This window comes from Drosophila rhopaloa, unplaced genomic scaffold (genome assembly GCF_018152115.1).
Source record: "Drosophila rhopaloa isolate 14029-0021.01 unplaced genomic scaffold, ASM1815211v1 contig_203, whole genome shotgun sequence".
Lineage (NCBI taxonomy): Eukaryota > Metazoa > Arthropoda > Insecta > Diptera > Drosophilidae > Drosophila > Drosophila rhopaloa.
Window position 1 is genome coordinate 158,090 of NW_025335088.1, and position 14,717 is coordinate 172,806.

A 14,717-nucleotide genomic window follows, 5' to 3' on the forward strand; every position below is an offset into this window, starting at 1 on the left:
TATAGGCTAGGAAAAAACATACCAAGTTTAATAAACACAGCGTTCGGTTGGATTGTAGGTGACAACATTTATAAACAACATTCAATTATGTAATGTCATTCAAGAAAAGGTCTCACTCTACAAACTCGTAAACCAAATAATAAAAATAGAAGAGTGTCAAAAAGCTTTCTCGCTGAAGAGGAGAAATGATGCGAGAAATACTGTCTTCAAACATACTCAATAGACTGATAAACTGGGAAATTCATTTGATCAACCCTTTAAAAATTAATGTTGTTGTTTAAAAAAAGTCCCCAACTAAAAAAGTAGTATGTTTATATTATGAAAGAATATCTACCACATATGTCACAAGCTAAAAGCGTAGATCGTGCTAGGCCAAACTTTTACCTCCCGCATCACTGTGTATTACAGCCTAGAGCCTTTCAACAAAGTGACGCGTGATATTTGACCCATCTGCCACAAAATCACCAATGGAAAGTCGCTTAACGATATTCTTTTGGTAGGTCCCACAATACAAGCAGACCTTATAATAACTCTTTTAAAATTCTGTTTTAATAAATTCGCAGCAACAGAAGACATTGTAAAAATGTATAGGCAGTTTTCTGATCACAAAGAAGATGGAAACTATACGATACGAAACCATACGATCTTTGCGTTACAGCGAAAGAAGGGACTGCCCAATCGGTACGTCGGTGCTGCATAGCGATTTGTATGTGGACGATGTATGTTAGATACTGCTGCGCAGATACCTTAATCGACCAAAATACCAGGTAGGGCTAAATCACAGCTCTCAAAGTTTAGCAGCAATTTAAAGGACAGCAATTTAAATCAAGCTTTACTGAACTTCGCCAGTATCTAAGAGTCTATTTTAGAGTCCATCATCGACAGCATTATATATAGGAACTGTTGGGATTCTCGTGTATGTCTACCGAGCTATTAACAACGTTCCAGCAAACAAACACTTTAAAGGCGAGAACGTCATACACATTACTGCATGTGAAATGGAACAGACATTTTGGAAAATTATAGCCCACATTTCGTCGGAAAATCTTGCGTTAAGAAAAGGAATGCCTTTGCAGCCAAGTTTGCACATGCTTACACCTTTTTTACAGAAAATTACATCAGGAATCGTTATAATGAGGGTAAGAGGACGACTAATCAATTCCGAACTAATATTTGAATCGAACTTTCCAGCCATTTTACCAAAGAAGGTGTTTAGGTCAGTGGCCCACTGCATCGCCGCTGCTCACTAAGCTCTCCGAGCTTTCGCTCTCGGCCCTCTTGCGCTCCCTCGCTCGCTTCTCGCAACGTCCGCGCTCCGTAGTGAGAGCTCCGGGTTTCGGATCCGAACTCCTCGGACGGCCGCTGCCGATCTCCCGCTCTCGCTTCAGCGGAGTAAAGCGACGCCCCCGACTTGTTCATTTTCTTCCACCTTTGCGTTTGCGCCGTGGGAATTTTTTTGTGCCTTCAAATAGTCTTTTTTGTGGCAGGATCGCCCCCTACAACAATAGGTTTGTGTATCTTTACATTGAATATCTTTATCGCTGAAATCATCATGCTGGGCCCAAGGCACTGCTAGCAATCTTGCCTCATAGTTGTGGATAATTAACGCCAGAGCAGTGATTCGAAACTGAATACATTGCTTACATTATAAGCCCTAGGTAATGAAGCAAATCATGTGAGATTTACCAGCCTATAGGTTAAGGCAAAATCGACCATTTTTGATTTCGGGCGTAGACTTCTGTGGCCCATTTTTTACAAGTTGTATATTAGGGGTAAGCCGCCCTTCAAAACCTATACTGGAATCTTTGTTTGCTTTACATCAATAGCTAATCACCTAGAACTAGTGACTGATCTGTCTTTGGTTACATTCCTGCCTTGTGTACGCCGTTTCGTGGCTTGTAGAGGCATCCCTCTCAGATTGTATTGCGACAACGGCACCCACTTTGTTTTGATTAAAAATAAAAAAATTTTCAGCCCACTACGTATGGATTTGTAAAACGACACTCAGCGCGGTTTTCCGATTGCAACACTAGATTGCCGGTTTACTCTGCATTAAGAATCCCTCTCCCAATACCCGCAGAATAGAGCACGAGCTTCTAACTCAGTGTGGGCGAAGAAACGAATAAAATTAAGCAATTGTAATATACAAGGGTAAAAAGACTAGATGGTCTTTAATTTTTAACCACTTAAGACTACAAAAATTCAATTTTGTGGACCGACTCAATACGGTCTACGTGTTCTTGATTTAAAATTATGTTGTCAGATCCAGGAGGAAGATAATAAAGGATAGAGATAATAAGATGTGTTCATATTACAAATGTAGTTAAGAGTAACAGCAAAGAGCACCCCACACCCCATGCGAAGTCCGATCGGTTCTATAAGTATTATTGGTATTTTGAAAAACTTCTGAGTGACAACAATAATAACATACTCTTAAAATATCATAACTTTAGGAGGTAATAAAAAAAAACACTATTCCATCTGGGCCAAAAATGTTAGTATAAATCAGGAACAAAACATATCAAAGTAGACCAAAGATCCGAAACTAACAAGCGCAATAAAATGACAATTTGCGTATACTGATCATGGTCAAAAAATGTCGAACATAGATAAAAAAAAAGTTGATCGCAACAAAAATAATTTCGTAAAACGATTTGTAACTGTTCCTGAAACTGTCATAAGCCAAATATTTAAGTACCCAACAATGCATATATATTATATAATTAAAACTAAAAATACGTACCACCTTGAATCTTTGACATTGCCGAATTTTTATCTTGTGTAATTGGAGGAGTTGGCTTATGGGACTGACCGGTCGCTCTGTACATGGCCATGACCCAAAGGCTGCATTCGTTCTCGTCATCGCAAGCAAACGAAATGCTATCACCCTCGCGAACAGCATTAAAAAAATAGCGACCTCCATTTAAATCGATGCCAAACATTAAGTTGGCTAAAAAAAATGTAAGTATTAAAATAAATCTTGCACATTATTAACAAACACATTAATATACCACTGGCTGCTTCAATGTAATCTACCGTATATCCATCAAGCTGCATCATCTCAGACGGTTCTGATTTTTTCTCTTTATAACTGCACATAGCAAAGGTATATTGTGATACTTGAACTAAGACGAAATAGCGCCTTTTCCACTTTTTCCAGACTGATTTCCCGATCGCATAGAGATGTCTATATAGTTATATAATGTGCATTAAAATGTAATAATCTTTAAGTGCATTGTACGTACCCGCAATGTTTCATATTTAAAGGTTTGTCAAGTCGGCAAGCTATCTTAATACGTATATCTTGGTCCGGAAGGTTTTTCGGAATAATCATTCGATGCCACTCAGGAGACTAAATTAGAGTCAAATGTTTTATATTAAATTAAGTTTATTTAAGTTAAGCTCACTTTTGATGAAAGCGGAGTAGGTTTAAGGGTTACTTTTCCAAGTTCCTTATCCTCCAATGCAAGCATTCCCGGATTCTCTGTGTAAAGTTTTACCTTTACAACAGGCAATGGATGTGTGGTTGTGAAATCCCCCTGTGTGTCCCACCTATTCAAAAAATTTTTTTTTAAATTTAGATATGTTTGTAGTATGATCTCACATTGGTTTTGATGCTTCTGCTTGATCCGTTTGAAGTTTATCGCCATTTTCAACTTCCATTGTGCAGTAGACAATGCGATTGGGAGCTAATGATTTAAGACCTTTAACCTCCATAACGATCACTTCCAATTGAAAGGTGAGTACAACATCTAACTTTGTCAATTGTGTAGAGCCATCCTCTGAGTCACCCTCCAGTTTAGACAAGGACCCGTGGGATCGCAGAATTAATTTCCTTTTCGGGGAAACCACAAAAAAAAAACATGATTATTGTGCCTTATTTAAAATATATACAAATGTTCTTTAAAAAGTAGTTTTTAATATATATAAATGTCAAGCGGAATATGTATAAAAATAGTTTGTTCTTTTCTCATTTTTGAACATTTTTAGGAATTGTGTTAGTTTGTGGTTTACAGTTTAAAATTTTTTGTTACTAAATACGAGGAAAAAGATTAAATCATGTCAGCTTATAAACAAATTTGCCGAACATTTTCTAAATAGTTTTGTAAGCTCTGCGACGAGTGAGAAAGTTTTCTCCGAGTTGGTTACGAAATTTCAACTTATATAGGGTGACCCACAAAATATTTGCGTTTTAAAATCGCTATAAAAAAAACAACGAGTATATATTTTTCAAAATAAAATAAGCAAAACTGTCGTATTTGGGGCTCAGAAAATCCACACCTCGTCTTGGAGAACCCAATGCATCCACACAGCCAACGTCACAATCGATATTTTGCGCGGTACGTTCGAAAATAAGATAATCAGTCGAAACGACGATGTCAACTGGCCGCCTCACAGCTGCGATTTGGGTCAAATGGACTATTGGACTATTTTTTGTGGGGTGCCGTCAAGGATAAGTGTTACGCCACCACCCAGAGACGATTGACGACCTAAAGCACGAGATTGAAGTCGCCATCAGGACCATTGAGGGCCATACCATCGAAAATGTGTTTAAAAATTGGGTCGACCGAAGCCAGCCGAGGCAGCCATATGAACAAAGTGGTGTTTCATACATAAACCGCAATGTTGAGGCTATCCAATAAAAAAAAATTTTGAAAAATATATACTCGTTGTTTTTTTATAGCGATTTTAAAAAGCAAATCTTTCGTGGGCCACCCTTTACATATATATTCCAAATCCCAAAAGACATAAAAAAAATTAAAAACAACAAAGTTATATTTTTTTCCAATTGTTCCTATGGGAGATACATGCAATAGAAAGACAACTTTTGGAAAAGCAGATAGCTTTAAAACTGAGGGACTAGTTTGCGTAGGAAAGGACGGACGGGTTGGTGTTCCTTGCGAACATAATCTTAATTTAATTATAACCGTAATTCCATAGTAACATATATATACATATTCCAAGTCCCAAAGAACATAAAAAAACAACAAAAATTGCTAATAGATTACAATTTTGTCAACAGTACGATGCACTACACATAATAATTTGCCCAACATATTAATTGTTTATGTAGAAAAGGTTAAGTAAATAGATAGCGTATTGTTCTATATGGAGCTGTATACATTCAGTAATTGGCAATTTTAAAAACGGTAAATCTATTGGCTCCTTTTTCCCTGCTCCTAACACATTGCTCGTCCTTAAAAAATAAAATAATATAGAACACACACAACAACGAAAACGAGTAAATGATCTTTGGCACAGGCAAAACTCCAGTGAGAAAAAGATGTGACGGTCATCAGACCTTTATAACGCTCCCGGTTTCAGAGAGAACGAAAACTTGGGCCTGGAATTGTTTTTGCCTAGAATAACCTTCTGTTCCTTCTTTACAGCGCTTCTCCTGCTCCTTGCGCATGCGTCGCCGCTCTTCGCCCATTAGGCGCATAAATATACTTTAAATATACTTGAAAGAAAAGTGAAAACGTCAGCAAGCCGAAGTATATATGTCTTGCAGGTACAACAAAAATTCTATATTCCATGAAACGTCTAAACATCGATTTTAATGCGTATATGCTTAAAAGGTAACTTAAAGCCATATCGATTTTAGATTAATTTTTCGATAGGTCCGTGGTAGCTCCATATAGTCATTCGATTTTTACAGACAATAAAATGTGTTTTTGGAATCGTTTATGTAAGAAGTTTATGTAAGAAAGGAAAGTTATGTCGATTTTCCTATTCACTTTTAAACTTTTTCTATGTCAGCTATATGAATAGTCGTTCGAATTTTATAAAATTGAACAAGAAAGGAAAGCTAACTTCGGGTAACTTCTGAAACTAACTTCTGCAAATTATATTGGTTGGCCAAAAATAAAGTCCATAAAAAATACCAACTTCTTAACTTTAAAAACACCAAAGTTATGGCATTTCCGATCGTTCAGTTATATGGCAGTCACAAACTCACTCTCATAGAGCTCAGACTTGCCCTCGCTGCCAAAGCAAACCCAAAACATAAAAAAAAAAAAAATACCAACAACACTCACCAAAATCTTAACAGTAACCACAAGTGCGCAAAGCAAACAAGTGCAGGACTTAACCAACTGTTGAAAACACAGTGATGGGGGAACCCCCGATCGAGGTCCATTAACTGCCCACGACAAAAATGTGGCACAAATAAAATCTAATGGCCCAAAATACCTTATTATCAAAGATGTGATCTACATCTAGATCTTAGCAACATCAACCCATTTCTAATCAAAAAACAAACTGACTTCACCTGTTGCGGTGAGGTTGAAGACTGCAACAAACTGAGAAACGGAACACCACTCATCAAAACAAACATTCAAGCCAATAGATTGCTCGCATTAAAAGCTTTTGCACCCGGCATAAAAATCGAAGTGAGTATCCACAACACACTAAACTTAACCAAAGGTGTATTCTATTCTAATGATCTAAGAGGAAGAGAAGAAAATATTATCCAAAAAGAACTTGCTAATCAGGACGTATGCGAAGTTAAAAAGACTTTGAAAAGGGAAAACGGCAGCTCAGGTATTACCAATAATATAAACAAAGAAGCTGCCATAATTAAGAAAGTTATAATTCAAAGGGCCCACCTCTCTATACCCCAAAACTCTATCTTTACCCTCAAACGTACTGTTCCCTGGTGGAACAACGACCTAGCTTTCCTTAAACACATCAAAAACACAAAATGGAAGTTGCTTAGAGCTAGCATAAGTTCAGAAAATATAGTCGAATTCAAAAAAGCCAACGTAAAGTACAACTACTTCACCTCCGAAATCCAACCCAACTCGGACCCAACTAGAGTGTGGGCAAACGTTAAACGTCTATGCGGACTCTATCCCACTAAACATATCCACACTATCTATAACCCTTTCACCCAAACTAACACCACCATTCTATCATATCCCTAGATTACGCAAAAGCCTTTGATAAAATAGGTATTCATTTCCTCATCCACCAACTCCAAAAATGAAAAGTAGGCCCCCGAATACTAAAATACGTCGCCAACTTTATGAACAACAGAGAAATCATAATCAAAAACGGAATCTCACTTTCCAACCCTTTCCCACTTGACAACGGCATCCCTCAAGGCTCACCCATCTCTGTTATCCTAATTGCCTACAATTCCCTTTGTAACACCATTTCCATTCCTAGACAATTTAAGTTTAGGGCCTACGCTGACGATTTTCAAATAATCATAGAACACAAAAGAAAAACAAACCCCTCTACAAATCTAACAGCTGTCTTCCAAAAAATTAAAGAATGGTGTACGCACTCAGGTTCCTCCCTCTCGATCGAAAAAAGTCAACACCTTCACGGAAACACAATTGCAGAGCAAAAATATATACTGGTTACCTAACTATCACTGAAACTAGCACCACAAAAATCCTAGGCCTCACCATTAATAATAAATACAACTGGTCCACCCACATAATCAGACTAAAAGATAGCCTCTGGAAACCCTAAACATCATCAAACACCTATCCTCCCCAGAATACAACACTAACACCTCATCCCTTATCCAAATTATCAAATCCATCCTAATTACTAAAGTCGACTACTGCTTACCTATCTATGGAAGCGCACCTACACACTAGGCGCATTCCGTACTACACCAACCAACCACCTTCTCATTAAATCCAACATATATACAATAAAACACAGGAGAGAACTTTTAACGGGCAAACTATCAAATAACAAAATTCCTATACACCGATGGCTCGATGGCAAATGGCATATCAAGCTTTAGCGTAACCGACGAAAACAGCACCATCAAATGTGGTCTTCTTCCTATCTATTCCTCTGTTTTTACAAGCGAATTAAAAGCTATCCACGATGGCAACAATACAATCATAAGAAACCTAATTACCAATCTTTTCCCAAAAATTAAACTCATTTGGATCCCCAGTCACATCGGCATAAAAGGCAATGAGAACAGCAAAAAAAACACAAAAATACCCTCTTATATACACATAAAACAACAACACTAACGACACTACACACTACCTCAAAAAATACATTAAACTAAAACAATCCGACCTGCATAACAATACCTCTTCCTGGTATAACAATATCATTAAAAATACTCCTTCGAGCTTTTCGCCAACATCATAGCAAACTCTTCCAACGAAAACAAAACTAAAATCATTTCATTTTTTCAAAAAGCCCAACTTATTCACAAAATCTAAAATGGTTCTCATTCCTTTAAATTAGATTATTACTGTCTTCCCAGACGAGTGGAAGGTCTCAGCTGCTAATGCTCTTATTATAGTTAGTTCATAGTTTTTAAAACTTAAGCTAGCTTTATATAAATAAAATAAATATCTCTAGCTTAAATAGTTCCTGAGATCTTCAGGTTAATTTGAACAAACGAATAGACAGACATTGGGAGACCAACGTTCATTCTGATCAAGAATGTATCCAGGTTATAGGGAAACCGATTAACGTAACTAGTTGAATTTCAAAAGAAAAACTCTAATATATTATTTAACATATTGATTAAAGGTAACTTACAAAAATGACGGTGTACTGTAAGTCAATACAAGAAGCAAGAGTGGAAAGAACAAAATTATTATAATATTTAATAATTAAAATAATAAGTTATTTAACCTGTGGTTATAACGTTTTAGTTTTTGAAGTCCATATTTACTATCCATATTTCCTTTTGAAACTGGAAGAGATTCAAGATTTGCCATTAGAAGATTTATTGACGACTTAAGCTCCTCAACGTATAGAGACTCCATTTCTTTGAGTACAAATTTTGGCATAAGTTTGCGATTTTTTTCCATTTCTCCCACGCGTTGCATTCTTCCATCTAACTCCCTTCTTATAGCTGCTGCTTGTTCATCAGCGGAGTCCAACTAAAATATTAGTTATTTGCATTTTTATTTAAATTTAAAGATGAGTATTAAAAAACTAGAACTTACCATCAGTGCGTTATATAAAATTTGATGCTCAAATTTTTTAACTAACAATATTTGTTGAAACATATCATACAATTGCTCTTTTGATAAAATTAGCTCGCTATTAAGTGATTGCTGCATACGAGATGGTCGTTTTGAATCTTCTTCTCCAGTACCTTTTAATATTATGTCGAATTTTGCCATCCAAGAAGTTAACACGGTTTCCTTACTAAGACCGTCGATCTCTGGTAAAGATCTTAAAAAAGCATAATGATTATTTAATCATGGTTAAGCAATTTTTGATTATACCTGACGCGTTTTTCTATATTATTGCGAAAAACTTCGCGAAAATCATGTTGCGATGAAGCACCAGACTGTACCATCTTTAAAACTCGTTCTGATTTAAGAAACACGTCATGGTAACTCTGTACAGCATTTTGAAATGCTTCATCAGCCATTATTTGTGTTTCACCTTTAAGAAACGCCTAAAATAAAATTTAATTATTATTTGCAGTGTTTATGACAAGATTACAATTTAATATACATATAATACCAGTTTGATCTCTTCTGTGAAGTAAATAAATGATGTCATGACACCGATGACAAGTTATTTTAACTTTTTAACAATTTTTAAAGACACCAAGGTTTATTCCGATTCGGTAATTTTGCTAAATATGGATCGAATAAATATACACCGCTAGAAACTTGTATCTATTATCACGCCACAGAAGTTTGCATTTAGTTGGGCGTTTGATTTTTTGAAACTAACTTGCGCTGGAGAGGCATTACTACCTAGGCATCTGCAAGTGGTCCAGCTCTTATTGTTTTTCAAATCCCAACGTTCATAGAAGCATGACAGACGGATTGACATGCTTATATTGCTAAATCGACTCGACTAACATTACTATTAACGATATTATTATTATTATTCGTTGTAAAGTAGGTAACACTATAAACTCTTTTATTCTCCAAGTGTCGAAAATAAACATATGCCTTAATAAGTTGATTTTGGGCGCTGTTGATAGCAGCTTACCCCTACAAACAATGATGAGTTCATTAGAGAACTATTTTCTATGACAAAAATGCATTCGCAAAAATAGTTTTACTGACATGCATGTAACCCCTTACTTTCCTTTCGGAAAGGCGATTCGCCAAAAAAAACTTATTTATAAAATGGGTTTCGCTCTTCACAGTGAACGGACGTGTTTATGTTTTGCGCACCTAATTTTCAGTTTATTTCGAAAACCACCGATACAAATTAATCGCTTTTATGTTTTGTTAATTTTTATTTAGAAAAATAAAACCATTTAAGCATTAAGTTCGGTGCTGATTTGTTGTTATTGTATTTCTATTGTCTCTCCTTTAAGTTTCTTTCTCTGTAGTACCAAAAAATGTATTAATATATATTATTTATATATAAATTTTTGAGTTTTTCCGGCTCGCGGTCAACAATTGAAAAATGTTTTAAATAAAAGTTTTTAAATTTTATTTTTTATTTTTTCCAATATATTTCGGTTGCACTTCGGCAACCGTGTTCAGGGCAACTATAATCAACATAAAAACACATAAAATAACATAAATTTAGACAATAAAAAACAAAGCTTTAAAAATTATTACACCTACATAATTTTACACGTCTGCACCGTCGGACGTGGAGATTAATACTAGTTGTTATTAAGTAAGTGTCTGTAAATGTGAGCGCAATTTTCAACGTCTGTTTTGTAGTTCAGTCTTATATTTCTATGGTGAAGCGTTTTTTGTAATGTTGTTCTTGTTCCAAAATAGTCGTTGCTTCAAAATTTGGCGAGTGATCGCTGGTTTTACAGTGTGCCATAAGTGCTGTTTTTATATATTGGAAAAAATAAAAAATAAAATTTAAATACTTTTATTTAAAACATTTTTCAATTGTTGACCTCGAGCCGGAAAAACTCAAAAATTTAAACATACATCAAAGGTTGTAAAAAATCGCTGCGGTGGCCGAAAGTGTCAATGACAATCCGTCGACGTCAACTCGGCACCGTGCTCAAGAGTTGGACGTTTCGCGCACTTCACTGCAACGGATTTTAACCAAAGACCTCCGTCTAAGGCCATATAAGATTCAGTTAGCATGACCATCCAATGCGTTTTCGGTTCGCGGAATGGGTTCAGGAGCGCTTGGTCGAAGATGACCATTTTTACCGAAAAATCGTGTTTTTTGATGAGAGTCTTTCCACCTCGGTAGTTATGTTAATAAGCAAAACTGTCGCATTTGGGGTTCAGAAAATCCATACGTCGTCTTGGAGAAGCCAATGCATTCACAACGAGTGACTGTTTGGTGCGGTATGTGGTCGGGTGGCATCATTGGGCCGTTTTTCTTTGAAAACAAGGAAGGAGCCGCCGTAACCGTTAATGGTGTCCGCTATCGCGGCATGTTGGAACAACTTTTTTTTTCCCCGAATGGAAGAGGAAGACATAGACGACATATGGTTCCAGCAGGACGGCGCTACGTGGCACACAGCCAACGTCACAATCGATCTTTTGCGCGGTACGTTCGAAAATCGCATAATCAGCCGAAACGACGATGTCAACTGGTCGCCTCGCAGCTGCGATTTGACCCCGTTGGACTATTGTTTGTGGGGTGCCGTCAAGGATAAGTGTTACGCCAACCACCCAGAGACGATTGACGACCTAAAGCACGAGATTGAAGTCGCCATCAGGGCTATTGAGGGCCATACCATCGAAAATGTGTTTAAAAATTGGGTCGACCGAAGCCAGCCGAGGCAGCCATATGAACAAAGTGGTGATTCATACATAAACCGCAATGTTGAGGCTATCCAATAAAAACAAATTTTGAAAAATATATACTCTTTGTTTTTTTATAGCGATTTTAAAACGCAAATCCTTCGTTGGCCACCCTTTAACATATATATTTCCAAATCCCAAAAGACATAAAAAAAATTAAAAACAACAAAGTTATATTTTTTTCCGATTGTTCCTATGGGAGATACATGCAATAGAAAGACAACTTTTGGAAAAGTTTTAAGCAGATAGCTTTAAAACTGAGGGACTAGTTTGCGTAGAAACGGACGGACGGGTTGGTGTTCCTTGCGAACATAATCTTAATTTAGTTATAACCGTAATTCCATATTAACATATATAAACATATTCCAAATCCCAAAGAACATAAAAAAACAACAAAAATTGCTAATAGATTACATATGTTTTCACTGACATCTGTTTTTGGTTTTTTGTTAATTGTCAACAGTACGATGCACTACACATAATAATTTTCCCAACATATGAATTTTTTATGTAGAAAAGGTTAAGTAAATAGCTAGCGTATTGTTCTATATGGAGCTGTATACGTTCAGTAATTGGCAATTTTAAAAACGGTGAATCTATTGGCTCCGTTTCCCCTGCTCCTAACACCATTGCTCGTCCTTAAAAAATAAAATAATATAGAACACACACAACAACGAAAACGAGTAAATGATCTTTGGCACATGCAAAAAGCCAGTGAGGTAACAAGAAAAAGATGCGATGGTCATCAGACCTTTATAACGCTCTCGGTTTCAGGGAGAACGAAAACTTGGGCCTGGAATTGTTTTTGCCTAGAAAAACCTTCTGTTCCTTCTTTACAGCGCTTCTCCTGCTCCTTGCGCATGCGTTGCCGCTCTTCGCCCATAAGGCGCATAAATATACTTTAAATATATAAGTGCAGGTATAACAAAAATTCTATATTCCATAAAACGTCTAAACATCGATTTTAATGCGTATATGCTTAAAAGGTAACTTAAAGCAATATCGATTTTAGATTAATTTTTCGATAGGTCCGTGGTAGCTCTATATAGTCATTCGATTTTTTTAAACAATAAAATGTGTTTTTGGAATCGTAAACAATATTTGTATTTTAGCTCATATAAGTTTTTGTAAGAAAGGGAAGTTATGTTGATTTTCCTATTCACTTTTAAACTTTTTCTATGTTAGCTATATGAATAGTCATTCGAATTTTATAAAATTGAACAAGAAAGCTAACTTCGGGTAACTTCTGCAACTAACTTCTGTAAATTATATTGGTTGGCCAAAAATAAAAACCATAAAAAATATGGCGGCTATAGGATACATTCGGCCGATCCCGGCCGGGTGTGTGCAAAGTTTCAACGACATGCTTATATCAACTCAGGACGCGATCCTGATCAAGAATATATATACCTTATAGGGTCGGAGATGTCTCCGAAAATTATAATTATAATACCCTCTGCAAGGGTACAAAAACAATGATCTTTTCTATCACATTGCGGTCCGATTATAATAAAATTACAGCTATCCTATAACTCTGACTATATAAGTTTATACAGAGAAATTTGATTGCTCGTTCACTAAAAAGTTTATTTTTACAGAAAACAAATCATAAACGAAGTTATCTATTTTCTATTGATCAAAGCCAACTTATGGAGCAGATTTGACCTGTTCCTCATACATTTCTCGTCGTGTCAGTGTATAACTTTTTTTTGTCGATCATTCTAAGAGTGTTAAGCGTTTTGTGTGTGCTACGGTGTACTGTTTGTTATTAGTTTTCCAGGGATAAATTATTATGTTTTTAGTTTCGGACATTGTTTTTGCATTTCTTTCATCTTACTTGAAATCTTTGGGTTATAATTTCTAATTGCTGTTTGGTAATTTTTGTTTGCCGCTTAGTCATATCCGTGGGTTGTTTAGCATTAAACGGGTATGAAATGCATCGCGATATAAACACATATAGTTGAATTCGACGTTTGCGTTCCTCTTCTTCACGTTCATGTTTATCCTGAAAGATTGAAAAAGATCCAATTTTTTATACAACAGGTTTGGATAAAGATGTTATTAAAATGTAAAGAAATTAGGATTTGTGTAAACGTGAATATATATTTTTTGTTCACATCATTTTAAATTAAACAAGAAAAGAAGCAAACATCGCGAGCCGAAGTTGATATACCCTTGCAGTTATACCAAAACGACTACATTTCGATTTCTATGTCTATAATACTAAAACCAATGAAGCTATGTTGATTTTGTGCTTAATTTTGCCATCGCTTCTATGGCACCTACATGATATTGTTGCTCGATTTTGACAAAACTTTTTTTTGTTCTTTGGAATTACAGTGTTAATTAAATTAAAATCGGACAACGATATCATATAGCTGCCATAGAAACGATGGCCAAATGCAGCGCAAATCGACATAGCTTTATTGTTTTTAGTAATATAGGCATATAAATCGAAATGTAGTCGTTTTGTAATAACTTCAAGGGTATATAAACTTAGGCTTGCCGAAGTTTGCTTCCTTTCTTGTTATAACTAACTTTTTCTACCTTAATATTTTATAATAAGTTGTTGAACCGTCGTCACATGCAGACGTGTATTTATTGTGCTCCGGGAAAAAGTATTCAATAAAATCACAAAAGTGCAGTGACCGTTTTAATAAATCTACTACAACGCGAAAAGACGCTTTCTGCGATGAAATCGCGAATGTTTATATTGATTGGTCATTTAATTAATATAAAACTTAACACTTAAAACTCTAATTAACTTTACCACGAAAACAATGAGTCTGAACGACGTTCGCACACAACGTCAACGTGAGCAAGACGGGGGACGGCGCTCAGTACAAAGAAATAACGCGTACTTCTCTTTTAAAGCAACCGAAAATAATGAAAGCTCTGATCAAGCGCGGGCAATTACCCCCAACTTGACCGAGTTCTTAAACGTAGCGAGCGAGAGAGCGCGTTCTTGCTCCAATGCAGGTATGCAATAACCTAAGTTCATCAGCAGTAACTAGCACC

General features: G+C 36.1%; 1 protein-coding gene across 6 annotated transcripts in view; it reads right to left on the reverse strand.

Moving 5' to 3' along the window:
- Positions 1-14,717, reverse strand: part of LOC108053732 (calcium-dependent secretion activator) — a 210,273-nt gene that overhangs the window by 92,568 nt on the left and 102,988 nt on the right. For 5 of the 6 annotated variants that reach the window (XR_006417674.1, XM_044460652.1, XM_044460651.1 and 2 more), the window contains exons 4-13: positions 13,537-13,704; positions 9,228-9,403; positions 8,943-9,174; positions 8,626-8,876; positions 8,530-8,544; positions 3,605-3,835; positions 3,408-3,552; positions 3,246-3,352; positions 3,012-3,187; positions 2,744-2,950 (exon numbers count right to left, since the gene is read on the reverse strand). Coding sequence is in view for 5 of the 6 variants with exons in the window: in XM_044460652.1 (XP_044316587.1) it covers positions 2,744-2,950; positions 3,012-3,187; positions 3,246-3,352; positions 3,408-3,552; positions 3,605-3,835; positions 8,530-8,544; positions 8,626-8,876; positions 8,943-9,174; positions 9,228-9,403; positions 13,537-13,704 (1,708 nt within the window). In the remaining variant the exon portion in view is untranslated. The remainder of the gene's footprint in view (positions 1-2,743; positions 2,951-3,011; positions 3,188-3,245; positions 3,353-3,407; positions 3,553-3,604; positions 3,836-8,529; positions 8,545-8,625; positions 8,877-8,942; positions 9,175-9,227; positions 9,404-13,536; positions 13,705-14,717) is intronic. The other variant, XM_044460648.1, reaches the window with a different exon arrangement.